This window comes from Thermobia domestica, chromosome 4, assembly GCF_964235325.1.
Source record: "Thermobia domestica chromosome 4, izTheDome1.hap1.1, whole genome shotgun sequence".
Lineage (NCBI taxonomy): Eukaryota > Metazoa > Arthropoda > Insecta > Zygentoma > Lepismatidae > Thermobia > Thermobia domestica.
Window position 1 is genome coordinate 332,273,255 of NC_137457.1, and position 27,762 is coordinate 332,301,016.

Here is a 27,762-nt window from a genome sequence, read left to right on the forward strand (position 1 = left end):
ATTGGCGACGGGGGGTAAATATCTGACTTCCAGGTTGCATTTTTGGGACTCACTAGTGTTTTCAATTATAAAAGACACAAGTAAGAGTATCGTTTCTAACTTAAGTACTATCCAACAGTACTTTTAACTACTAATAAACTACTTACCTCATTATTGAACATCCGTTATTCTTTACTATATCATCTAGCGTAACTTTCACTGGTATTTTTGGGATGACTGGATCCTCTTTAACAGTTCTTTGTTTGCATTCCATTCAACAGTTTATAGAAATTATTACAAGACTGATCAAAATTAATCTTACTGATCAGTACAGCTTTCAATGTATCTATGGACAGTTGGGTTTTCTCACTTGTCCACAAAACATTCATGTGCAAGAATACACGTTCAGTTGGATCATTAGTCCCGGGTAAACAGAGAAGGAACTCCACAACTTTTAGAAGATTTTAGTACGGTACGTTAGAACAGAAATGGGAAAATACTTCTACCCAGAACTTGTCAGGAGGTACTTTATTTGAGTTTCACTTAGTCAATAATTCTGGTGTCAAGTATTCTTTTAAATACATGCAGTCGTCGTAAAGAGCAGTAGCATCAATCTGAACGAAAAAAACTATTTTCCTGAATAAAGTCTACAGTTTTTGTATATCCTGCCAACATGGTACACCTTAAAGCGTAATCTCACTAAATTGCTTCAAAAGTTTCAAGGGCTTTTATTCACTTATCCTAATATTCAACTGCAGTTTGATAGAAAGTGTGAACTCATACTGGCGAATCTTAGCTCCTTCAGAAATAAAATTCCCCCTATCCAAATTCTCAAGAGTTTTCCTCGCAGCTACTGAAATGAAGCAATCTTGAGATTTTGAAGCTAAATATTTCTTTAAATCATATAAAACAGAAATTACCTCAAAAACTGTAAATGTTTGACCTTGCATTTTGTCTACTGCGGAATGGAAAGTTGATGGTTGATGAAGTAAAGCCATGCTTGGAACATTCAGAAGTTCCAGACACAGCTGAACCTTTCCAATGAGTGTTGGTACGAAAGAGTGTAGAATTTGCATTGACCATTTATATTTTGAATAATAATTACGGGACACCTGGGCCACTTTTGCTTAAGAACGGGACATTTAGGCGTTCCGTTTGAGAATCAGAAAAAAACGGGACAGCGGTTGAAAAAAAGGGACTGTCCCGGCTAATACGGGACGTCAAGTCACCTTGATATATATATTACAAATAAAAAGAAAATGAATTTTACAGTTTTTTTTAAATTTAATTTACTGTATATACAAAAATATAAATATACTGCAATAAATGAAGAATCACAAATAATTAATTTACAGGGTGTCCGAATTGAAACGCTCTAATTTGAAATACTTATAAAATAAACTTATGAGACTATTTGTTTGGTATATTTGTTTACTACTTACATGTAAGTAAGGTTATATTGTACGTACATATTACAAGAAAGTAAGGTTAAGGTAAATTACTAATGAACACAATAATTGGACTAATTGACTTTGCCTAGGAAATAATCACTGTGATATTAGATATCCAGATATGTTAGAACAACTTGTCCTCGTCTCAGATACGTCACTGGGGAGTCACACGAATAAAAGACGTAACGGCCATTTGGTCTAGAAAGTTTCTGATACGCCTGTGTTCCTCGTTAGGCATCACCTATCTCACCCGCTCGCTAACAGATGGCGTTGGAGCGGCTCAGACCCAGAAAAAGTGCTGTTAGGTCTGTTCTCCCAGCACGATGGTACACTTTCACATTGGGATTTATCTCTCCAGGCGACATTGGATAAAATGAATTTTCAAACAGATGTATTGGAGAAAGTATTACCCGTCGCACGTGTCTGTGCATTTGTTTTGTAGTGGCGCTGCTGTTGTGTTTATGTTTTGTCACTGGGCGAAGGGGGTGGTGGGAGGGAAGGCAGGAATGGTTTTCTGTATTCCTTTATAGGGTTGCCTCATAGTGTATAACATGCATATCATTTCCCTGCCGACCAAAGAACAAATCTCGTGTGTTTCAGCTTCTCCTCCGAAGTTCATGGTGGTGATGCCACAATTGCTGCAAACATATTAACTTAATGCCTACGTGGAAATTAAGTTAGCAGCTATCTAGATATTTTAATGTTTGATTACATATCAAATAGTCTTACATATTCCTCGCAAAACGACTTGAAATATGTACACATTATTCTCACGCAAATTTGATTCTGTTCATATCATTTTGATTTTTTTTTTCGAAATCCTGACCATAAAAGAAATCTCAAGAAACTAGTACCTCTGGCGACCCTGCCATATTGCTCCTACCACTTGTAAACAAGGAAGTTAGTTCCCAACTTCGCCGCATGCAGAGAAAAATCAGACGAGTAATATTCCAATTCCCTGGCCACCCTAATGGCCTGACATTACTCCCCTCGATTGTTTCCTGTGTGGGGTGTATCAAGGACATTGTCTATTCAATCAAAGTGACAACTATACATTTGCATCGTGGAAATACTATATTGACTAAACACAGCATGCAGAAATGTACTAAATGCATGCTTATAGAAAAGGGACGTCCTAGTCTAGTGACTGAAGCGTTGGACTCAGTCCATGTGATCCTGAGTTAGATTCGCGACCAGTACTTCCCAATTTTCAGCGTCCTGAACAGTGGCGGCTTTAGCGGGTAGGCCGAGTAGGCACAAGACTACCCCAAAATTTTAAAAAATATATAACCGCTAAAAGATACCATAAAGAGTAAACTGGGGAGGTACGTGAATAAAAAACGTGACGGTTACTAGGTCTAAAAAGCTACTGATACGCCTGTGTTTGTTGCTAGGCTACACCTAGTTCAGCCGTTCGTTAACAGATGGCATTGGAGCGGCTCAAGTCCATAAAAAGTGCTGTTACACGAAGTGGTTTTTCATGTTCACAGAAAATTTATGTATAAATCTAGTAATTGATGTCTAAGTCAGCTGGATATAATACATGTATAGTTAGTTTCATTTCCAAATTAGGCTGTTTAAATTCGGACACCCTATATTCATCTTATACAAATATTCTTCTTCTGCATACTATGCTGAATTTTCAGGTGATCTGGTATGTAAAGTGCTTCTTTTAATCCTGCCAAAAGCTCACAATCTAGGTGCAAGTGATGATTCATCTGCTAGTTATCTGTAAAATAAAGTTAAAAATCAATAATTACACATCCTACTTATGTGCGAACATCTGTATAATAATATACACTGTACAATTTTGTAGTAAAAATTACAACGAATAACTGTCAAACTTACTGTTATAATATCATTATTAATTTTACACTGAAATACTGCCACAAATGATGTTTTGCGCTTTTAAATTTACAATGAATGACTGCCTAAAATGATGATGTTTTGTCATTGTTAAATTGCAATGTTAAATTGTTAAATTACAGTAACATGTAACACAATAGGGTTGGCAATGTTACAACAAGCAACAATTAAATGTTGTCACTATTGTTTTAATACTGACTAAAATGCTCGTTCTTTGCACGGGAAGTAGTGCCGGATTTACATATAAACTTAAAAGCTATAGCTTAGGTTTTCAATCGCTTGGGGGCCCAACGATTTTAAGAAAAAACTGATTGTAATGTGATTTCAAAAATAACAACAAAAAGCAAACACATACAACAATGGTGTTTTGTATTGTTACGCACTAGGCTTTTATGAAACAGGGAGTAGGGCTCTATTTCTCAGCCCCATTTGTAATGAGGCCCCTTATATCCAGCGCCGCTTATAACCAGTGTTTCTTCCAAACATGTTTTTTGGGGGGGCACTGCCTCCCCCCGAAGCTCTGAGAGTGCCCCCGGAGGAGACCAAAATAATACATGTATAATATAATAATAAACAGAACAGCATCAGCAGTGTCACCCCGGAATACTTAGTGTGCAACCCGGGACATTATTTCTGAGAAAAACACTGCTTATAATGGAGCCTCCGTTTACCAGCCCTGCTTGTAATGGGTTCTCGTCTTCATTTAGATATTCATTATTTCTATAAATTAGCATATAGCGTATATTCTAACCTAGAAAACGGCGACATTTTGTTGCTGACAAACAAAGCTTCATGTATAAAGGGCCCATTTCAGTAGCTTAGGGCTCCATCAAACCTAAATTCGGCACTGTGAGTGACCGACAAAAATTGTCTTGTTTCGGCATTGTGCAATTACATTTGAATGACTGTTACATTTATTGTTATTATACCGCTGATAAATTACAGTAACGTGTAACACAAAAGAGTTGGTAACGTTACAATAAGCAACAAATAAATGTTGTCACTATCATTGGTAGTTATTTTAATACTACCAAAAATGCCCGTTCTTTGCACGGGAAGCAGTGCCGTATTTACGTATAAGCTAAACAAGCTATATCTTAGAGTCCCACTCGCTTGGGGGCCCAAAAATTTAAAGAAAAAGTGATTGTAGTGTAATTTCCAAATAACAAACAAAAAAAAAAAAAAGCAAATGAGATAAAACACACATACAACAACAACGTTTTGCATTGCTATATATTAGTCTTTTATGAACCAAGTAATAGGGCTCTATTTCTTAGACCCACTTGTAATGATGCCCCAGTATCCAGTCCCGCTTATAATGGACCATGAGCCCTTATTTCTTTTAAGATACCCATTACGTCCATAAATTAGCATATATTCTAACCTAGAAAACAGCTACATTTTGTCCCTGAAAAAGCAAGCTTCACGTATTAAGTGTCCCTAAAGCTTGACATATGAAGGGTTCCTTTCAGTAACTGAAGGCTCCACCAAACCTGAATCCGGCACTGTGAGTGAGTGTCAAAAATTATCTTGTTTTAGCATTGTGAAATTACAATGAATGACTGTTACGTTTGTTGTTATTATACCGCTGATAAATTACAGTGACGTGTAACACAAAAGAGTTGGTAACGTTACAAAAATCAACAATTAAATGTTGTCACTATTATAATTATTGATAGTTATTTTAATACTAGTTAAAATGATACTAGCTTTAATACTAGTTTTTTCCCCCCCACGGGTATAGTAAGTTTAGGGAAAATATTTGAATCCGTTTCCGCTTAGAATACCAATCTCAATGAAAATGTAATGACAAAATATGCTGCGGTGGCTCAGTGATAGAGCATTCATCTCTGGTGCATGAGATCCTTCGTTCGATCCTAGCTCAGGCCCAGTGAACTTTGTAGTGAACCAACATTATGTTCGTGGGTTCTTCCGTTTCCTCTCACTTTCTTCATCCCACCATTTCATTCATTTCTCATTATCGTTCATCTCCTTTAGCCTAGCGGGCATAATCGTGGGACGTAAAACTTTAAAGATTTTGTAATGAAAAAAGTCCATGAGATACTCTATTTTTGGTATAAATTTTGAAACACACTACCCTTTTAATCAAAGTGATTAAACCCCAGCTTGAGATACATTCTATGTTCCGAACGTCATTTCAAACGGATCAGGACTAGTGGTGGACAGAAAAACCGGTTTTTCGGTTTTTAGAAAACCCGAAACCAGTTTTTGAAAATTTTCAAAAAAAATCGGTCTTTCACCGAAACCGGTTTCGGTTTTCCCCAAAACCGGTTCGGTTTTTCACAGGATTCGCTTTTCTTCAAAACTGGTTCAATTTCTGACCAGAATAGTGTTTCATTGTTCTTCTTAAACCGATTCCGTTTCCACAGAAATAGTTTTATGTTTTCCAGAAGTTTTCACCGAAACCAGTTTTGGTGAAAACCGATCTGGTTTTGAAGGAAACCGAAACCGGTTTTAGAGAGAAAATTGAAACCAGTTTCGGTGAAAACCCCGAACCAGTTTTTGGAGAAAACCGAAACCGGTTTTATTGAAAAACCGAACCGGTTTTGGAGAAAACGGAAATGTCGGTTTTTTGGATTTCGGTTTTCTAAAAACCGGTTTCTGGTTTTTATAAAAACCGGTTTTGCCCATCCCTAGTCAGGACCCCAGAAACTCTAAATTTGACAACTAATCGCAGTCATTTGGGACATTTTTAAAGCCCCTTCTCAACCTCTATGCCGATAGGACCTAAACTTGGACTTAAATGGTATCAGTAGTGTATGTAGTCATTTCAGCGTCCCCGAAAATTATAGATTCCACACCAATATAGGTTGTTTTTTGATTATCCTTATGATATCACTTCCTTCCGTTAGGGGTACTACGCGTGTTTTACCCCACGGTCTGTCGCCTGAACTGGGACTTAAACGGCATGGGAAGTGTCACTATTCATTTTAGCGACCCTGAAAACTGTGAATTCGAAACTAATATCGATCATTTTAGATTGTTTTTACATTTCACCCTTTCCCACCTCCACTCTTAGGGGATATACTGGGAATATATATTTTCTTCTTAATATCTACCTGTTCCATTAAATTTTATGCGGATGGATTGAATGGTCACTACAAACGAGAACATAGAGTACAAAGAAATCTACAAATTCACAACAGAAACTTAATAAGGTTATCTTTAAGAAAGAAACAAATTATAAAGGAATTTAGAAAATCCCTGTCAAATCATTGACAACTAATATATATATACAGGGTGTTAATGAACTATACCGACAAACTGTAAGAGGTGATTCCTCACATCAAAATAAGAGAAAAAGTTTATATTGACCTATGGCGAAAAGTGTATAGTTTCAGAGCTAGGGCTGTCCAAAATTGCGGCGAAAAGGCCAAATTTCAACAGACCCTATTTCGAATTCCAGAAACTGTAGATGGTGGTCCTTATCAGCGTAAAGGAAGCCACGTATAAAGAATCCAAAGGTGCATATTTCGTCAATTTTCAATAGGTGTACAGGATATTTCCTGCAGGGTGTAATTCTCAGATATGTTCTCAATAAAGTTTTCAGATATACCCTGATTTCAAGGATTGTCCAAAGTGGGCAGAAGGTAAGCCTTGACAACAGTCGACATCCAATGCTTGGAGGGAAATCGGGAGTGTTAGGAACTGGCAGCTCCATGATTTTTTTGTGTGTTTGGAATAACGTGTAATGCGATGTACAGAGGTTGTTCAGTCTACATTTGGCCAATTTCGACTTACCTAGAAATTTAGAAGAATCCATGGCGCCAGCTCCGTAAGTGCTCGATGTGTTTCCCTTGGTTCCTAACAATAGCCCGACAGCGCAAATTTTTACTGTAATAGGCTTCTCTGAAGAACTGGGAGGCAATCTTGTCCCATTCCCTTTGTACAGCTTTCCAAAGTCCTTCCACAGTTGTCACACGCCGTTTTCCCAAAGCCCGCTTCAGCAATCCAAATCCTCAATAGTCCATAGGACTTGCATCTGGAGATTTAACAGGTACCTCATTGCAAGGTATTGCCTGTATACCACTTGCCTCCTCCATCTCCCTGTAGAATGCGAGGGACGATCGTGAGGTATGTGATGAGGCCTTGCCCATGTGAATGCGCACCAGATTGGCGTCATTTTCGTACATTGTTGGAATCTCATGCTCGTAGATCAGCCGTATGATCTGCTCCTGAAAATACTGCGAATTTATTTTGCAGTTCTTCGCCACCCTACGAATCTTCAGTTTACCTCGGTAACAGTAGCCAGTAACGACCATGAACCCTTTTGGGAAGGATTCTTTACAGACACGGACCCACCTTCTGAAGTTCTTGGCGCCTTTCTCTCAGTACATGATGGCTCTCGGTTTGCCGCAGTCTGAAAGGTAAATCCATGCTTCATCGAGCGTTACGACGTACATCCACCTTTGTTTTGCCAGATGCCGTTCGTACAGCTTCCGGGCGTTACACTTTCGTTCCTTTTGGTGGGCATCCGTGAGATGTCCGCAAGCTTTCATAACTTTTTCCAGCTTGAGTTGATGGTGTAACGTCCGGCTCACAGTCCCCAAAGACACATTAAGACGATTAGCCATACACCCTTGTGTTGGGGGATTTTCTTGCATTGCCATTTTGCGAAGTTTCCTCTGCATGGTGGAGGTGGCCTTGGTGCATTCCCGCTTCCTAGGCAACTTCGTTGGTGATCCAAATGATGGAGCTTCGTTGCCCTTGTACTTTTTAATAACATTTTTTATTCCACTTAAACTGATGTTGCAACCATTCTTCTTGCACTGTTTTCTAATGACAGAAATACTAAAGTGGGCGTCATAAAGAGCCACAACATAGCCTTCCCAAAACCGGCTTAGTTTGGGCGGCATTTTCGTCACAGAGTGGAAACCCACACACTTGGAAACAAATTTAACACAACACTCACAACAATTTTCCTGTTTTGTGCGTTATTGTCGTCCAGGCGGAAAAACAACTCCGTTCCCAGGAAGCCACTGCACAACACTGTAGGACGCCACGAGCCAGGTTGGGTGAATCCATTCTGCCCGGGAGGGGAAAGGAACGAAATCGGAAAAACGTAGGCTGAACAACCTCTGTATTTCATCACGGTATACTTCACGATTTCTTCACTTATAAACGTGAAAGAAAACATCGCAGCATGCGTTTTTCCGAGGACGAGATACTGAGCTGCTAACAATCCTTAACGCTTTAGACATCGCATCAAAGGATTCCGTGTTCACTGCTATCAAGGTTTATCTTTTGCCTACTTTGGACCAATTCATAAAGTCGGAGAATATCTCAAAATTCGGTTGATGGCATGTCTAGGAATTTCAACCTGCCTGGAATACTCTGTACACCCATCAAACATTAATGAAATATACATTTTTGGATTGCGTATGCGTCACTTCCTTTATGCTGATAAGGACCACCCTTCCACGATTTCTCGAATTCGAAATAGGGTCTCTTGAAATTTGGCTTTTTCGCGATTTTGGTCAGCCCTAGCTTTGAAACTGTACACTTTCCCCACAGGTCCATAGAACTTTTTCTCTTATTGGGATGTAAGGAATCACCTACAGTTTGTAGGTATAATTCATTAACACACCGACACCGACACCGCGAATAATGAAATTCTTGTGAGATTAGTAATGCATATATCTTCTAATGCAGGACATAAACTTGTTTAGCGAAAGTATCGAGATATAGGAAAGAGGATGTTAGAAATTAAGAACCACATGTTGAAATATTAGTACCACAATATTACTTATTGCTACTATCAATAGAATTTATACTTCTTTGGAAGACCCCGGTGCAAGAAACTATGTGAATATCTTTCTCCATTGCCCAGTTTAATACCTAATCTAGCCATAAATACTGTTACAAACTTTTGACGCATGCTGTACGTCCGAAGGAGGAAAAAAGAACCGGGTGTGAGCTCACGGGAACCTTGAACCATTGTGTGCTTGTCCGTGAAAAAGGAAGGATTGAGCAGCAGATGGAACCATGGAATGAGGCGACTACGAAAACCGTGTTGCCGTAATAGCGTTACGTAAAGTTGGACAATCTGCAAGTGACATTTTCAAGACGCTACAAAAGCTCCAAACCAGTCGTATGTTTGTGTATCGTACCATTGAGTGCTTCAATGAAACCGGAACTGTGAATGATCGTCCGAGAACGGGCCATCCACGCAGTGTCAGGACTCCAACAGCCACAAAAGCGGTGGCGGCTCATGTGCGGAGAAATGAGATAAGGAAGCAGGGTATCATGGCCCGTGAAATGAACATTTCGAAACGAGCAATGTCCAGGCTTCCGTCCGAGGACCTTCGACTATGGGCTTATCGCCAATGTTACAGGACATTATTTTGAAGCACAGCTAAAGAAGATGAGAGTGGTAAAATGTAGTCGTCTCTTGCAGTGGTACGCCCATAATGGTAATCGAAATATCCTCTTTATCGATTAGAAATATTCACTCTTGAACGGTCGTTCAATCGGCAAAACGATAGAGTGTATGCATCAACCTCTCAGGAAGCCCGTAAAAAGGTTCCAAAAGTTCAGAGGGCCCAGTATCCCTCCTCAGTGATGATTTAGTAGGAGTCGAGTTATTCACCCAGCTGCATTTTTGGAGTCGAAACCAGCTCCCGAGTGTACGAAAGCACCGTTTCGGAGCTTATTTTGATGAAGTTAAGTGGCACACCGATTCACAATCAATCCTGGACCTTCCAACAGGATTCTGCTTCCGCCCACAAGGCCAGGTCAATACAAGGGTGGTTTCAGCGTAGTATCCCAAAATTCATTTCGCCTCAAGATTGGCCCAGTAGCAGTCCAGATCTGAACCCTCTGGCTGTGGTCAGTGCTGTAGGGCGTAAGAGGAGACACCCACCACTGACAATTTAAAGCGTTCCTTGTTGACAGTGGCGGATATCCCCCTGGAAGTCATCCGTTCCGCCATAGACGAGTAGCCACACAAACTGAGAGCCTGTGTCCGTGCAAAAGGTGGCCATTTCGAACAGTGATTAGTGTTGTGTGTAGTGAATGCATGTAAGAACAACATACACAAAGCAATTAAAATCTCTCTCATGATGGTTGCGTTATTCAGTTTTTTAGTTGTAACAGTATTTATGGCCAGACTAGGTATACACTGGATAAAATGAGCTTCAATTCTGCTTCACACTGGATAAAACGGCAAACTATGGTTTAGCCCCTCCCTTGATCATATCCTGGAATCCAGGATCCGCCACTGTGTATATATATGTATTACATATTATGTAAATTTTCCTACTTTAACTTCTATTCTTTTTAATTCGTTCCTCGTATTTTCCTACTTTTTCCTGCTTTAATTCTTCCTATCATATTTTTCCCTGTGTTCTTCCAATTTCTTACTGCCATCTTCGTTAATTTCTATTCTTCCTAATAGAATTTCTTCCCATTATCCGTTCATCATTTTCTCCTTTAGTTTTCATTCTCTCTCTCTATGAACTTTTCCCTATGTTATACATATATCTATTTACTATCTTTCCTATTACATTCTCTTCTAGTTTCTTTACTCGTTTAATCTCTATTCTTACTACGTTTTCTTACTACTGCTTCTATTAAATTTATTTTTCTCGTTTATTTTTTTCTACCTTGACATTTTCAATATTCTCTTTCTTCTTATTTTTCTTCCTTAGTTCCTGTTCTTCCTAATAGAATTCAATAGCGAATTTTTTATTTTCCCTATTTTTTTGTTATAACCTCTATTCTTCACGATACATTTTCTTCCTGTTTCACAAATTTCATTCCTATTCACCCTATCGTATTTTCTTTTTACACCCTTCCTATTTTACTAACTTAATTTTTGTTCTTTCTATAACACCTTTTCCTATATTCTTTCTGTTTTACTCGCTTAGTTTCTATCCTTCCTACTACAATTTCTTCTTTTGTATTTTGTCCTTCCTATTAGGTCTTCTTCCTATTTTATCTATTTAACTTACATTCTTGGCGTAAGGAACCCTCCTATTTAATGTTGTATATCTCTCATTTAGATGATGTTAGAAAACTGAGCAAGGGCTGTGAAGAATATGGAGTGAAAATAAATGTTAGAAAGACATAGTGATTGCAACGAAGCGGTCGGTTTCCAATTAAGAAGTAGAAAGGGAGAAAATATAACAGGCGACTAGTTTTCGATATCTTGGTAGTATTATTAGTAGCATGGGCGTCTCTGGCGGGGGGGACGGGGGGGACGCGTCCCCCCCAATATTTTGAAATACGAAATATTCAATATTTTATTTTAATTTAATTTATTTACATACTCACTAGCAGACTAGGTCATTTCCTTTGATGTCCCCCTAAATTTTACATGCCAGAGACGCCAATGATTAGTAGTGATATAAAGTGTGAACGTGAAATAAAATCAAGGATAGAAATGGCGAAAGAAGAGCGTCTTTAATCTGTTCGGCCACCAACTAATTTCGAGGTTATTTCCTTCATATCATTATGTGCATCTTTTGTGCAGTTTTATGCACCTATTCCCACGCTTTTTGTGTCTCTGGAAGTGGGTCAAAACGGGCCTACAAATATGGCGGAACAAGTTAGTGCTGTTCCACCATCAACGAATTTCGAGGTCGTTTCTTTCGCATCGTTTTGGCTTGTTTTCTGCCGCATTGTGCGCCTATTTCCACGTTTCGTGCGTCATTGCAAGTGGGTGAAAATGAGGTTTTACGAAAATGACCCACTGTTCCGCCACTATCAAATCTCGAGTTTGTTTTCTTCACATCGTTTTGTACGTATTTTGTATCAATTTTTGTCCATTTTTGTCCACCCAAGAAAAAATTTTGTACTGTTCATATTATCGTGGTACAAAATGCATTATCATATTATCTGGCCGTTTCAAAATTTTAGAAACTTCTATCACCTGTAATGCATCTTCAAATTCGAATTTTAACTATCTCAGAATTTTGTCCAATCTTCGTACATTTTTGTCCACCAAAGGAATAATTTATGCCATCCGAATAAACGAGAGAGAGCCAATTCAAAATTTGGGCACTTCGATCATCTTTAGTGTGACATCTTTACATTTGAATTTTAACTAGCTCAGAGTTTTGTCGTTTTGTCCACGAAGAATTTTTTTGTACCATTCAAATAAACGAGGAAGGTCCAATTTAATATTTGGCCACTTCGATCACCTGTAGTGCGACATCTTCGAATTCGAATTTTAACTGACTTAGAATTTTGTCCATTTTTTTCCATTTTTGTCCTCCCCCCCAAAAAAAAAAATAGTGTACCGTTCAAATAAACGAGGGAGAACCAATTCAAAATTTGGTCCATTTCGATCACCTGTAGTGATAAGTGTTCAAATTCGAATTGTAACTAGCTCTGAATTTTGTCAAATTTTTGTTCATTTTTGTTTCTCGAAAAAAGAAATTTGTGTCATTTAAATAAATTAGGGAGAGACATTTCAAATTTTGACGCTTTGATCACTTAGTGTGAATCTTAAAATTCGAATTTTAACTAGCTCAGAATGTTGATCAATTTTTGTATATCTTGTAGCAGCGAGAAAAATTTTTGTACTCTTCAAATTAACAAAGGAAGGCAATTTCAAATTTGGGCCACTTCGATCACCTATAGTGCGACATATTCATATTCAAATTTTTACTAGCTCAGAACTTCGTACGTTCTTTTACCACCAAGAAAAAATGTACCATTCTAATAAACGAGTGAGGCTCGTTTCAAAATTTGGGCAATTCAATCAGTTGTAGTGCGGCAATCTAACTAACTAACTAACTAACTAACTCTATGGCCTATGGAACCCGGAGGTTCAGTGCCGCGTTCACAAAAGCTCTCCACTGACTTCTATCCTTGGCAATCTTGAAATTCGAATTTTAACTAAGTCATAATTCTGTCCGATGCTTGTACATTTGTGTACCACCAAGAAAAATTTTGTTCCATACAAATAAACGAGGGAGGGCCATTTGAAATTTTAGCAATATCGATCATCTGTAGTACGACATCTTCCAATTCAAATTTTATCAAACAGATTTCGGCCAACTTTTGTACTTTTTTGCCAAACGGTGATTTTTTTTTACCATTTAAGTAAACGAGAGAGGATCGTTTCAAACTTTTGGCTAGTTAGATCTACAGTAGTGTTACATCTTCAAATTCGAATTTTAACTACCTTAGAATGTTGCCCATTTCTAAAATATTTTTCTACCACCAAGCTAGTTACAATTTGAATTTGAAGATGTCTCACTAAAGGTGATCGAATTGGCCAAATTTTAAAATGACCGTCCCTGGTTTAATTGAATGGTACAAAATTTTTACTTCGTGGTACAAAAATGTACAAGAATTGGACGAAGTTTTGAGCTAATTAAAATTCGAATTTGAAGATGTCGTACTACAGATAATCGAAGTGGCCAAATTTTGAAATGATCCCTTGTTGCTTATTTGAATGGTACAAAACGTTTTGTTGCTAGTACCAGAATGTACAATAATATGACAAAATTCTAAGCTTGTTAAAATTTCAATTTGAAGATAAACGCACCAAATGTAATCGATGTGGCTAACATTTCAAATGGCTTTCCCCCGTTTATTTAAATGATACAAAATTTTTCTTGGTGGTACAAAAATGTACAAAAGCTGGAAATAATTCAGAATAATTAAAGTTCGAATTTGAAGATTAGCACTACACGTGATCAAAGTGGTCAAATTCTGAAGTAGCCATACATCTTTAATTTCAACCGTAAAAAAATTCGGGTGGATAAAATTGGACAAAATTCTGAGCTAATTAAAATTCGAATTTGAAGATGTAGCATTACGGGTGATCGAAGTGTCCCAAATTTTAAATTGGTCCTCCCTAGTTTATTTGAATAGTACAACATTTTTTCTTGGGTGGACAAAAATGGACAAAAGTCTGATAAAATTCTGAGCTACTTAAAATTCAAATGTGAAGATGTACTACAGGTGACCGAAGTGACCAAATTCTGAATTTACCCTCCCTCGTTTATTTGAATGGTACAAATTCCTTCTCGTGCGATGGACAAAAATGGACGAAATTCTGGTAGTTAAAATTCTAATTTGAAGTTGTCGCACTATAGGTGATCGAAGTGGCCAAATTTTGAAATGGTCCCACCTCGTTAACTTGAATGCTTCAAATTGCATAAAACACGCACAAAACAATGTGAAGGAAACGACCTCGAAATTCGATAGTGGCGGAACAGCATTAACTGAATTCACCATATTTGTAGGCCCATTTTGACCCAACTACAGTGACGCTCAAAACATGGAAATAGGCGCACAAAGTGGCACAGAACGGCACAAAACAGGCACTAACTCGAAATTCGATAGTGGCGGAACAATGGGTCATTTTCGTACTACGTTAGAGAGGCTAATTTTGACCCACTTCTGATGACGCGTAAAACGTGGAAATAGGCGCATAAAAGTCACTAAACAAGAACTAAACGATGCGGAAGAAACGACCTCGAAATTCGATAGTGGCGGAACAATGGGTCATTTTCGTACCACGTTAGAGAGGCTAATTTTGACCCACTTCCGATGACGCGTAAAACATGGGAATAGGCACACAAAACCCGCACAAAACGATGTGAGGGAAACTACCTCGAAATTTATTGTTGACGGAACAAGTTAATGGCGCTCGAAAGAAACCTTTAGAAGGAAGAAAAGTTTATTTTGTATTATCTTGAATAAAGAGTTGAGAAAAAAGACTCATAAAATTCTTCGTGTGGAGTATTGTACTGCATGAGTCAGAAACATGGACATTACGCAAAAATGATGAAAAATGACTGGAGGTTTTTGAAATGTGGGTGTGGAGAAGAATGGAGAGAATTAGCTGGTTCGAGCGGGTAACAAATGAAAGAGTCTTAGAATTGGTAGAAAAGAAAACGAACAATTTTAGATATTATTAAGAAGAGGAAGAAAACTGGTTGGGACATTGGCTTAAAAGGAATATATCATGAGGGACATGCTAGAGGGAAATGGGCAGGAAAGAGAAAAAAAGGGCGAAAGAGACTACAATTAATGGATGTATCAAAACAGAAAAACCGTACGTGAAGGCGGAGAGGTTAGCAGAAGACATTGGAGCATGGAAGCTTCTCAGTTGCAGCAAGTGACTTGCCAATAATGCCAGAATACCTATCATGATGATCTCTCATTTACGTTTGATTTTTAATTTCATATTACGAATTATTAGTAAATTACAAACTGTCATACTGTAACACAATTTATGCTTAAGAATTTTTTGCCACCATTCGTTTAATTTCTATTCTTATTCTCATACTTTGCTTTCTATTTTTCTCCCTCTTCCATGTCCTTCCTATCACAATTTCTTCCAAATGTACTAATTTTATTTTAATTCATCTCATCACATTTTTAATAATTTTACTAGTTTAATTTCTATTTTCCAATAACAATTTGCTTCTGTTTTACTCTTTTAATTTACATCCTTTCTATCACGGGTTCTCTGTTTTACTTGTTTTTATTTCTACACATTTGATTCGTTTAACTTCTATTCCTTCTATCAGATTTTGTTCTCTGCTTTATTCATTTAATTTTTAATATTCCTATCATATTTTTCCTATTTCCCTTGTTTAATTTCTATTCATCCGTCCACATCTTGTTTCCAACTTTATTTCTTTAATTTCTATTTTTAGTATCACATTTTCTCTATTTTATGCATTTAATTTCTGTTCTTCCTACCAAACTTTGTTTCCTACTTTATTATTATTATGAAGTATTCTGCCATTTTTCAGGTCCTGATACTAATGACTTTAAATTTTAGATTTGGGCCTCTAAATGTTTCTTCCACGCTCCTTGAGCTTCACCTTCCCAATATTTTCTTCTATTTCTCAAATCATCGATCAGTTGTGTTCTTCTTCTTCCTATTCCTCGTTTTCCTTCCATATTTCTTTCTATAATGAAGAAGGCACTTTTTCTTTTCAAGATGTGTCCAATCCAATTGGCCTTCCTACGAAGGATGGTGGCTGAAAGCGTCTTCTTCTCTCCTATCCGTTTTAAAACATCTTTGTTTTTTACCCTTTCTGTACATTTTATCTTCTCCATCCTCCTCCAACACCACATTTGGAAGCTCACTAATTATTTCTTTTCTAACTTTCGTAATGTCCAAGTCTCTGAATCATACAATCGAGTCATGAATTTACTTGTTCAATTCATATCGTTTCTATCACAATCATTTCTATTATTTTTATTCTTTTAATCTCTATTCCTGGGATTGTGGTGACGCAGTGGTAGAGAGTTCACACATGATGCATGGGGTAACTGGTTCTATCCCAGCTTGCGCCATGTAAACTTTTTGATGGACAAATACCGTGTGCATGAGTTTTCTCGGGATTATCCTGTTTCCTACGATTTTCTTCATCTAACGAGCGTCAGTCAAAAACTTAGTTGTACTGCTTAAGAAAATAAAACAGGATAGAAATTTTACAATAACTTTATTTGTATCGTAAAGTTCCATTCACAATCTACTTTTCAACGTAATTACCTCCGTTATTTAAGCACTTGTCGAGGCATGGTACAAGTTTGTCTATGCCTTCTGCAAAGAAATCCCGTCCAAAGCCCGATAACTATTCTTGGGCTGCAGCTTTCACCTCGTCATCCGAGTGGTATCGTCGCTTTGAAAGTTCGTCTTTCATGGGACCAAACACATGGTGAAAGGTCTGGGCTATATACGCAGGGTGATCCCACAGTTCCAAACGAAACTTTGTCAAAAGTTCGCGCGTTTGTTGTGCTGCATACGGTCTTGCATTATCATGCAAAAGCACAATGTCTTTGGACAGTTTACCTCGCCGTCGAGTTTTAAGTGCTTTGCGATAAATTTAAGTGTAGTTATACCTTTCCGAACACAGAAAACGAATTACTGCACGCATTTCCAACTTGGATGCCACTTGCAGCTGTTGAGACATGTTTACGACTGATTATCAGAACACCTCCACTTATCTCGTGAAAACCGCTACGTCACATGATACGGCCACATTTATGCAGTGTTGCCACACACTTTCATCGAAATAGCCTTTGACCGAAAATATTTACGAAGGAGTGCAACTAACTTTCTGACTGACCCACGTACTATTTTATTACAATCATGGTTTCCTTTAGTCTGTTAGGCATAACCGTGAGATGTCAAACAGAAAGTTTTTATTTAATTTTTCTTAATTTGAATAAATCATATCGCACTTGTGTATCAATTTCCAAATTCAGATGAAGCATATTTCATAAATCTTTCTCGTTCAGTTTGAACTGGTTGTTCTATAGAAACAGATCAAAATCAATGAGATTATAACCTCTGGACAAAAGACGGCAACTATCCAAGAACTTCTGAGAGTGAATTCCATTTGCATAATAACTGAAACAGAAAATCTAAAGGATTACAAATATTTGCTCAAAAGGGTGTGGGATGAGGATGAACATTTTACAAAGAGAAGAACACGAAACCAACTTCAAAGACAAACAAAACGAGAGAATGAGGTATAGATGGAGAGAAATTCGATTGAAAGAGGAGAGATAGATTAAAAAGAAAAATCCCAAAATCGTTGTATCTGCATTCTCCTCAGGGCGGTTTTAACCGTTTCCTTTTACAGCTTGCTTTCAGAACCGATCTAGTACGTACTATCAGTGTCACAGGGAAACATTCGTTTTTTTTTCCTTCTTCTATAAAAGAGGTCTTTTAACTATGAAGTATCTGTCGCAGACACAAACGAGTTTCTTATCAGACCTTAGTGCAAAAGTTTTTTTTTTTTTTTTTTTTTTTTAAAGGGGAAAATATCCAACAGGGGCAAAATCCTTATTTAAAACTAAAGAAAAGATATTCTTTTTCTTTTAAAAAAGCGTAAAACCTATTTACTTATTACTTTTAAATATCAGCCTTGGTTCGATTTTTGGTGACGATACAGAATGTTTTGTGTTGATCCTACACCTTGAAAAACAGTGATTGGTCACAAGTAAACGGAATATCTAAATCACCTATGTCTCAGGTTCTGTCCTGCAGAAATGGCGTGCGTCAATGAAAAGTTGACCCATGACCCATCACTCACCGTGAACCACTCTGACCCAAGACCCAGCATGACCCACTCTGTCCCACCACCCACCAAAACCCATCTTCATCAACTCTAACCGATGATCACCTTTCTTCTTTTCACTGACAAAAGAAGCTATACGTGTAATAAAAACAAGGCTATGGAATTCTTAGTAAGCGGAATTCGAATTTCAACGGTCAATCGCTCAAGCACCGCTCTGTTACAATACCGGTGGATCTGATTTTTACAATACAGTATAAAATGGTAAAGTGTTTATCGTAGGCCAAATTACGTAGAATTCCAATTTAATTGTCTTATACAATTATTTCGTTGTTGAATGACAGACTCTTTTCTGTAGAAAGTAGGATGAAATTTGAAAGTCTCAAATCAAGGTAAAGTAAGAAAAAAGTGTAAAATTCGACTGTGTCTCGAAAGCCAAGTACTGAGTTCTGTTTGTATTGTTATAATTACAAATATCAATATCCGAAAGTGCCTGAAGTTGTTTTTTTCACTTAGATATACTCATCTGAGGTAAGTAAATAGAAACAAATGGAAATGGAAGAAAAATGGAGGTTTTGAGAGCAATATGTACACAAATTCACCAGTGTTAACATATAGGGATGCGCACGAGACGAGTCGAGACAGAATTTTCCTGACAAAATTCGAGTCGAGACACAGCTCTTCCAATAGAAAAGAATACATTTTACGAGTCGAGACATCACTTTTACAGTACATTTTCGAGACGAGACAGCCTCAAATCTTGTCTCGTGCGCATCCCTAAGTGTTTAGAAGATGCTGTCTACAATGCACTGAGCAGAGTAGGTCGGTGAGTCAGAGTGGTTCATAGTGGGTCTGTGAGCAGAGTGGGTCACGGTGAGTGGTGGATCGCAGTGAGTTACATCCTGTAGACCCACGACCCACTGACCCACTCACAAATCTTGATCAACGACCCACTCCACTTTCGCTGTCCTGGTCAGCCCCGTATCTAGGTCTGGCTTCTCAGACAAGTCTGAGCTGAACTTTCCCGGTGACACAGATATTCTTAAATAAAGAAAAACACAGATATTCTTAAATAAAGAAAACACAGATATTCTTAAATAAAAGAAAAACACAGATATTCTTAAATAAAAGAAAAACACAGATATTCTCAATAGAGACACTCGTACTCATGGGCGGCGATTCGGGGGGAAGCAAAGGGGGGCAGTTGCCCCCCCACTTTTCGAAATGACCAATTAATGTTTATAGTTTCATTTGGAAATGTAAAGTTTTTGTGTTTTATTACTGGTTCATAGAAAAATGGTGCCATATAATATTTGCCGTTGCTTGAGTACGTATTGGTTGTCTTCCCGTGGAGTTAAGAAAGCTACAAGAATTGGGTTTTGATTGCCACACAAAATTGACCAGAAATTAACTTATTGGAGTGCAACAATTCCAGCGTACTTTCATTTCTTCTTACAAGGGCTCGATATACGTTATTAGGCTGCCGCTTTAAAACTAATTGAGACTAATTTCACAAGTTAGTCTTTAATTGAACAAAAATCGGCAGTTGCTAAAATGTCTTCTTTCTAATAATAAGGAATATTGATTAAAAAGAGAGTAATAAGAAACAACTTCTACCTTTTCCACTGTTTTGCAGTGTAATATACGACTGAGTGGTGTGTTTAGGGGTGTAGGAGTGTATATACAATTAAATTAGTGAACTCAACATAACTCTAGGTTTTAAGATTATTTGTTTAATTGGAGTGTGGAGTGATTTTAAATATTGTTGTTTTGATGTGTACCAAGAAAGTGAAAACTGTATCTAATGTCAACGAACATTTTTCGGGAAGATGGAAATGTAAATATTTCCTCAAATGTCGTAGCATATGCTTGTAGTATTTACTGTCTTTCGTTTTCCAAGAGTAATAACATACATTTAATGGCATGTGTGGAATTAAACATATAAGTTGTTCGTTAATCCCCAGTTTTGCAAATTTGTTTTGCAAATTTGTTATTAGATAGTCTGATCACACAAATTTCCAGACAGAATTTTAAGATATTGATGAGCAAGGAATCAAATCTCTTCTTACACTTTCGTTGTCTAAGAGTACAAAGGCCTAGTACCTACTTGCGTTGCTCCTGTCAATTTACTTAATAAAATATAAAATACGATATACGGTATCATGTCTTGCCCTCCCACTTTTAACGTCCAATCGCCGCCACTGCTCGTACTTCTAATCAGTGCTCGGCTCTGATCTCGTGAACAATTTTAAAATCAGAAAGACGACGATATATATATACAAAACAAATTCTCGTCTCGTTTCCGAAAAATAATCGAAACGGGACAATAAATTTCAGGAGTCTCGTGGGGAGCACTAGTTCACTCAAGCCTTAGATCTCACACAACACTCTGTTTTATTGTTACGCCATTCGTAGTATAAACAGTATAAGTTGATAAAATGATTGTACGGGGTACGGACTCGATGAAGAAGAGAATTTATTAACGTTTAAAGATATGCAAGTTATTACACAATAATAAAAATGGTTTAACTGAGGGATGGTCATTTCTGGAATTTTTAATTTCCGGAATGCAGAAAGTAAAATCGGAAACATTACGCAATTAAGAAAAAATCCGGAATATTTCCGAATTTCGGATTTTTCGAAATCCAGATAAATTGAAATTTCTAATTCCGGAAAATTTTTGGCCATCCCTAGTTTAAATGTTCTTTTAAATGTCCGAGTATGCCTCATTATGTGTCTACAAGCCTTCGAAGTTGCCAGCTTGTAATAGGTTTTGTCATTCAGATTAAAGCAAAGCGCCTGAAATGTCCATCAACCCGCTATACGTTGCTGCTCTACTGGTTGCCTTTCACAAGGGTATCAACGTTAACGTCCTAGTGGCATTATTAAACTAATAGGGTCAAAACCACGCCTAAAATGCGGAATAAAAAAATAAAGACAAGTTTTTTTTTAATTTCAATGAAAAACTGGCAAATCAACACAAAACTTGGAATCGATAAGCGAAAACGGCATGTTTCTAGTATTTGTGGTTTTCGAGATCTCATTGTCGAAAGGATTGGCCATAAAAACATGAACTTCTCTTGAGCACAAACATGTAAACGTAGCATTTCAAAGACTAGCTAAACTTGTGCTGTCCACTGAGCGTATCGTTCTGTTATGACCATGAATCTCCTTCCCACTGTGCAAGTCTCCTTACTCACACACGTAAAGGATAAGAAACTCACAAAGGAAGTGAGTTGCTATGTATAGATGTTGGAGTGAGTTTTTAGCAAATATGTAGAAGTAACACGATATCAAGTGGAAATATATTTTTTTCTAATAAATCCATATCCGTCCGAGTACTCCTCATTGAGTCTCTTGAGACCTTTGAAGTTGTCAGCATGCAATAGGTTTTGCGTGCCATTCAGATTTAAGCAAAGCGCCTGCAATGTCCGTCAACCCACCATATGTAACTTTTCTACTGGTTGCCTAACACCGTAGTTTCGACCTGCAACAATGTTAATCTTATGGGCTCAAAACGACCTCTAAAATGTTGAATAGAACAATAATTACACGGTTTTTGAAAATTTGAATGAGAATTGGACAATCTACACTAAATTTGGAATCTACCACTGAAACGGAACTTTTGTAGCACTTGTAGTTTTTGAGATCTCATTGTCGAAAGGATTGCGGACAAACATATAAACCTAGCATTTTAATATATAGACACCACTAGATGCGGTTTATAAACAATATTTCTCTTAGTGTCAAATATTCGTAAATCCCAAAATCGAACGCAGATTTTAATCAATGGAATAATATGATTATTGATAATTGAATACTTACACCAACACATTCGACGTGGAATTGGATATTGCAGCCATATACACTTCCCAAAACAACAGTCAGTGTCGAAGAAACACTGAAAAATAACAGAATATCATTATAACCAGGTGGTTGTTCAGTATAGACTAAATTCACAAGTAATCTTCTAAGTAAATAGCATTATCAGTAATTTTAAATAGGAAGCTAAATACATACACGTACGAGGTGCGGCACGAAAAGGATCTTTAGTACGTTTTTCGCTCTTTTTCAACCTTATCAACTCAGATAAAGTGTGTTCATTTCAGTCCAGATTTATTTTCGGGAACAAAAACAAGTCTCAAGGTGGCAAATCAATCGGATACAGCGGATGTTCTTCAATTGCAATGTTTTTTCGAGCCAAAAATTGCTTAATGTTTATCCTTTGTTCTATTTTCATACACGTCATTTGCCGCCAACACACTGACACATGTGTTCATTCTTTGTCGCTTATCTCGCGAATAACTGGGCCTAGTGAGTCCAGTTCACTATACTAGGTAGAGGAGGTATGGTAGTTTATTCTTGCAAAAACAACATGCATCATGTTTATTATTTTTAGTAATACAGCTAGAATTCGTCTTTTGTGTGTCGCACCTCGTATATCTATATGTAAAAAAAAGTCCTGACTGACTTATCAATACTGTGTAAAACTCAGTAGGCTAGAAACTTGAAATTTGGATAGCACACAGGATTTGTGATGAAGGTTATTACAAGGATTCTTGAAAACTCAACGTACATGGAGAGGGAAAATAACAATTTCAAATATTATAAGATGTCCTTACCTCAGGATCCCTTAAGCAGCGATAGATTCAGAAGATTTCCCCCGGGGCGAAATTTCAATATAATGGTGTGAAAAGTAGTAGGCCTACTACCAGAGTATTGAAATTCCACTTTGAGAGTTGAGTTGATTTTAACGTCCCTTTCAGCAGCGAGGCTACTTGAGACGGGGCCTACTGATTAATGTGGAATCCGAACCACATGAGCTCCGGCCAGGAATTGAACCCGGATCTCCCACGCGAAAGGCGAGTACGCTAACTGCTTAGCCACGAAGGAGTTCAACACACTGAGAACAGCCGTAGCTCTGGACGAAATTTCCTTCCCGAGCCACTTCTAGAAGCATAGCTACCCTTAAGGATCCGGGGATAAAATAGTGTTTGTTTCTTTGGACAAAATCGTAGCGGTTTTAAAAGAATAATGCTTAGAGACGAAACTTTTTCGTTAATATAATATGTGTGAAACGATTTTTTTTTAAAAAAATGCTTAATGTTTCAGGAAACCCCAAACTTTTCGTTTCAGAGCCAGAAATCACGTTTATATTATTGCGAATTTTTACGAAATTCGGCATTACTTGCGATAAATGCGAATGAAAACGTAAAAGTAGAATTCTTGTTAAGTATTGCTAATAATAACTAAAAAGCGCATTTGCAATATTATTTAACTTTAAAAAACATTGCATTAACGAAAAAGTTCTGCGAGTTATTTGATCCGGAAGCTGTTTCATTTCACAAAGATGTAGATATCAACAAAACTGAACTGTTTAAATCCTTGACTGTGTTTTGTGGTGAAAATGTTCATGATCTGTTTGTTACTTACCGTGAATTTAAAAGTTAAGTTATTGAAGTTCCCAGCAGTGAAAGTTATAGATATACGATGCTCGGCATTAAGTATGTCAATTTCTAGAACATGAACGTACAGTAAGTATAATGATAAAGTGGATAAAGGGTCTTTCCTAATAAGATAGTGAAATCGGCCCTTGATCCAAATTGAGTCGCTGTTGACCCAAAAGGTTACCCTTGACCTAAAACTACCTAAAAACAATTTTGACCCCCCACCCCTTCCCCTTACCGAATTATCGTATCATATATGCTCAAAATTGAATATTTTTTTAATTTTAGTGGGAGTGATCGAAAGTTTCACAGATTGTAGATATTATTTAGATGTAAATGTGCAATTTTTTTTTCAAAACCATCGACGTGTATTTTCTTTATTTTTTTGCGTGCTGAAAATTTCAAAAAAAAATGTAGGAAAAATTTTGGGGGGGACACGTTACTGATTTTTTGGTTAAAAATTTGTTATACCCTTAGGTACAACATATATTTTTTTTTCGCGGCCTGAAACTGATGGAAACATTGTCAAAAATAAATAAAACTGAAAACAAACGTCAAGGGTAACCTTTTGGGTCAATAGCGACCCAATTTGGATCAAGGGTCGATTTCGCTATCTTACTAGGAAAGACCCTTTGTGCTTGGAGATAGAGATATAGTTGAACCGAAAAAATTTACTTTAAAGTCAGTTCGTGAAATATACCATTATTTATGGGTGTGCCAGGCAGGAGCAAGTTAATGATGGTGAACAAGAGTTAACAAATCAGAAAATAGATAAACTAAAGCAACGTATTGCGGAGGCATGGTGACTTAATGGTAAAGCGCTTACCTCTGGTGCGTGGGGTCCCAGGTTCGATCCCCGACCAAGATAGTTTGTGGTGGACAACATCGTGTCCGTGGGTTTTCTCGGGGTACTCCCGTTTCCTTCCACATTCACATCCCATCAATTCTTCCATTATCATTCACTTGTATTAGATATCGTCTCCCATAGCTTAAAGGGCTTAATCGTGGGACGTTAAACTGAGAGATTTCATTTTATTTCATAAAGCAACCTTTGACTGATGTACACTCATGTCCAAAATTATTGTCGCATGTCTATAAATATGTTGTTGTAGGAAAATAATTTGATTAAGAATTCGCCCGGTATTTCTTATAATGTTAGTATGTGTATAATCGGCAAAGACATGTATGTGGCAAATTTCATGTCAAAAGAGCAGTAAATAAGAACAATAAAACGAAAATAAAACTTTCTTCTCCATTTAGCAACAATTTGTTTCACCCATTCTAATTTTCGTATTTATAATTCTTTTCGTACGAAATTTAACACAAATATACATTTCCCGATTATACTCATAGTATCACTGTTAAAAGTACTCTGCAAAATCATTATCTAATTATATTCTTACAAGAAGACACTTATAGATATGCGACAATCATTTTGGACATGAGTATACTTTCCATGAAGTTAGGAAACGAGTAAATAAGCATTTCTTCTACATCAGTGATGCGTAGGGTGACCAGTTTCTGACAAGCGAAAAGCAGGACATAAATCTAATAGTATATGATAGTTTACTGTGTCGGCAATAGGCGTGCTCTTATTTCATTTAACGTTAACCTTAAGTTAATCATTTGTTTTTGTTAAAAAGAAAAGTACTTACTAAACAAAAGTATTAAAATAATCCAACACAACTCCAAATGCTTTGATGAATGACAAAGGGGTTTATGTTTATGAACGTACAGTGAAACTTCGTGTAGGGCTAAAGATTTTTTTAAATCGATTTTCGGAGCGTGGGATTATTTTCAGGACTGAGATAAAATTTAGACCGGATGAAGTGAACTTCTAATCTTGTTACCATCACTGTCGTAACTTAAGTAGAAATGTTTCCTACCTTATAACGATTTCTCTGTAAATTTGGGGGGCCCACTCAGATGCAGAAGGTATATATATGAGGATTTTAAGACAAATTCCTTTCAAATTATGCAAAATATTGTATACTCATAAATACAACACTGAGGCCCAAGTGAGCTTTAGGGGGTTGCCCCCCCAGGATCAGCGCCCTTGCCTTACAAATATCTCAACAAGCCCTTCTCAGTAAAAATGGTTTCTTGATTGTTCTGCTTTCCTAATCTTTCGAGCAGTGTTATAAAACACAGCAATTCATCATTCAGCAAAAAGAAAGGATGTGATTCAAAATGTTGTGAATAAAGAACGAAACATTAAAATATTGCAAATGAGTTACTGTAACTCGGGACATTTCGCAGGACATTTTTTAAAAAAGAAGGACATTTCTCGATTTTCTAGGCGCTTTCGCAGCACGCAGGACAGCTCTTTAAAAAACAGTACTGTACTGCAAAAATCAGTAGGTCTGGTCACCCTAGTGATGCACAAACTATGGATCGAGGGCCACGTGATTCCTAATCTGACAAATGCAAAGAAGAATAAGGATTCTTTGAAAATTTTATTAGAAGCTGACTGACAGATGACCCATCTAACTTCACTTCTGAGAATCAGTGCATCCCGGATTGAACCAGTTTATGAGAAACTTAAATATTAAATTAAATATTAGGAGAATTGTGTAAAAGTACCATTGCCCTTTTTAATAAATTATATTAGAACGATTATTTTTTTTTCTTTATCCATTTCCCACAAAAAGTTTGCCCATCACTAATCTAGATCACCCCCTGGATTAGATAAAATTAATAAGAAGGATAAAATGAAATGAAATCTTTAAGTTTTACGTCGCATGGTTATGCCGGCTAGGCTAAAGGAGACGGTGAGTAATGAATGAAATGGTGGAATGAAGAAAGTGGGAGGAAACGGGAGAACCTCGAGAAAACCCACGAGCACGGTGTTTGTCCACCACAAAGTTCACTTGGCGGAGGCTGGGATCGAACCCGGGACCCCAAGCACCAGAGGTGAACGCTCTACCACTGAGCCACAGCGCGCCCGCAATAAGAAGGATATCGACAAGGATGAGATTATATAGGGTGTTACATAAATGCCCCACAATGTTTTAGGAACAGATTCCTCATATAAAAATAAGAAAAAAAGTTCATATTGACCTGTGCTCAAAAGTGGATAGTTTTGGAGTTACAGGGTGCCGAAAACTGAAACAAGTGAGCTTTGAAAGTTGATAGCTCCACTACTATGGGACCTATTGCAGTCGGGTCAAGACATCACTGAGGAACTGGTATGTGAACTATCACAATATCCATCTTTAAGAATGCTCCAGTACTTGCACACCAATTTTTAGAGAGGTAGGTGGAGAGTGATCAAGTACTCCCAAACAGTGTCTCTAAAAATGATTGTGCAAGTACCGGAGGTTCTCAAACATGGATATTTGGATAGTTCACATACCAGTTTCTCGATGATATCTTGACCCGGCTACGATAGGCCTCATAATAGTGGACCTATGAACTTTTAAAGTTCACTTATTTCATGTTTTCGGCAACCTATAACTCCAAAACTATTCACTTTTGAGCACAGGTCAATATGAACATTTTTTTTTTCATTTTGATTCTTTTTTTCAATTTGTTCCCCGAAATATTGTCACACATTTATGTAAACATCCTGTATATGTTTTGGTAAAACTATGTAATTTAATTATAACCTCAGGATATGTTCCAATGTGCTAGAAACAAAACAGAACAGTACTCACTCCTAAAAATTGTAAAGATTTACTACGGAACTAGATGGTGTCCGTTGAGGGGACAGTATTTGACACAAAACTTTAAAAATTACATAATATTTCTGACAGCCCTATTAATTGCTCTAAGAATATTATTTTGGGTATTTTGCAATAATAATAATAATAATAATAATAATAATAATAATAATAATACTTACATATGATCCTATCCGAGTGCAGCTGAGGAACGTTCCCTGAGAAACTGATATGAAAAGCACAATTAACCCTATTACAGTGGCCACAAAGTGCTTTTTCGGACACACCATTTTGCTTTACAATCTTTTCAAACGCTACCATACAACTAAGTTAC

At 37.2% G+C, this 27,762-nt stretch overlaps 1 protein-coding gene across 1 annotated transcript; it reads right to left on the reverse strand.

Moving 5' to 3' along the window:
• Positions 1–1,279: 1,279 nt before the first annotated feature.
• Positions 1,280–27,762, reverse strand: LOC145683573 (uncharacterized). Its single transcript, XM_081754921.1, has 3 exons — positions 27,611–27,762; positions 22,145–22,220; positions 1,280–3,159 (listed from the first exon to the last, which is right to left on the reverse strand). The coding sequence occupies exons 1-3, from the start codon at positions 27,716–27,718 to the stop codon at positions 3,152–3,154; spliced, it is 192 nt and encodes a 63-aa protein (XP_081611047.1). The 5' UTR covers positions 27,719–27,762; the 3' UTR covers positions 1,280–3,151.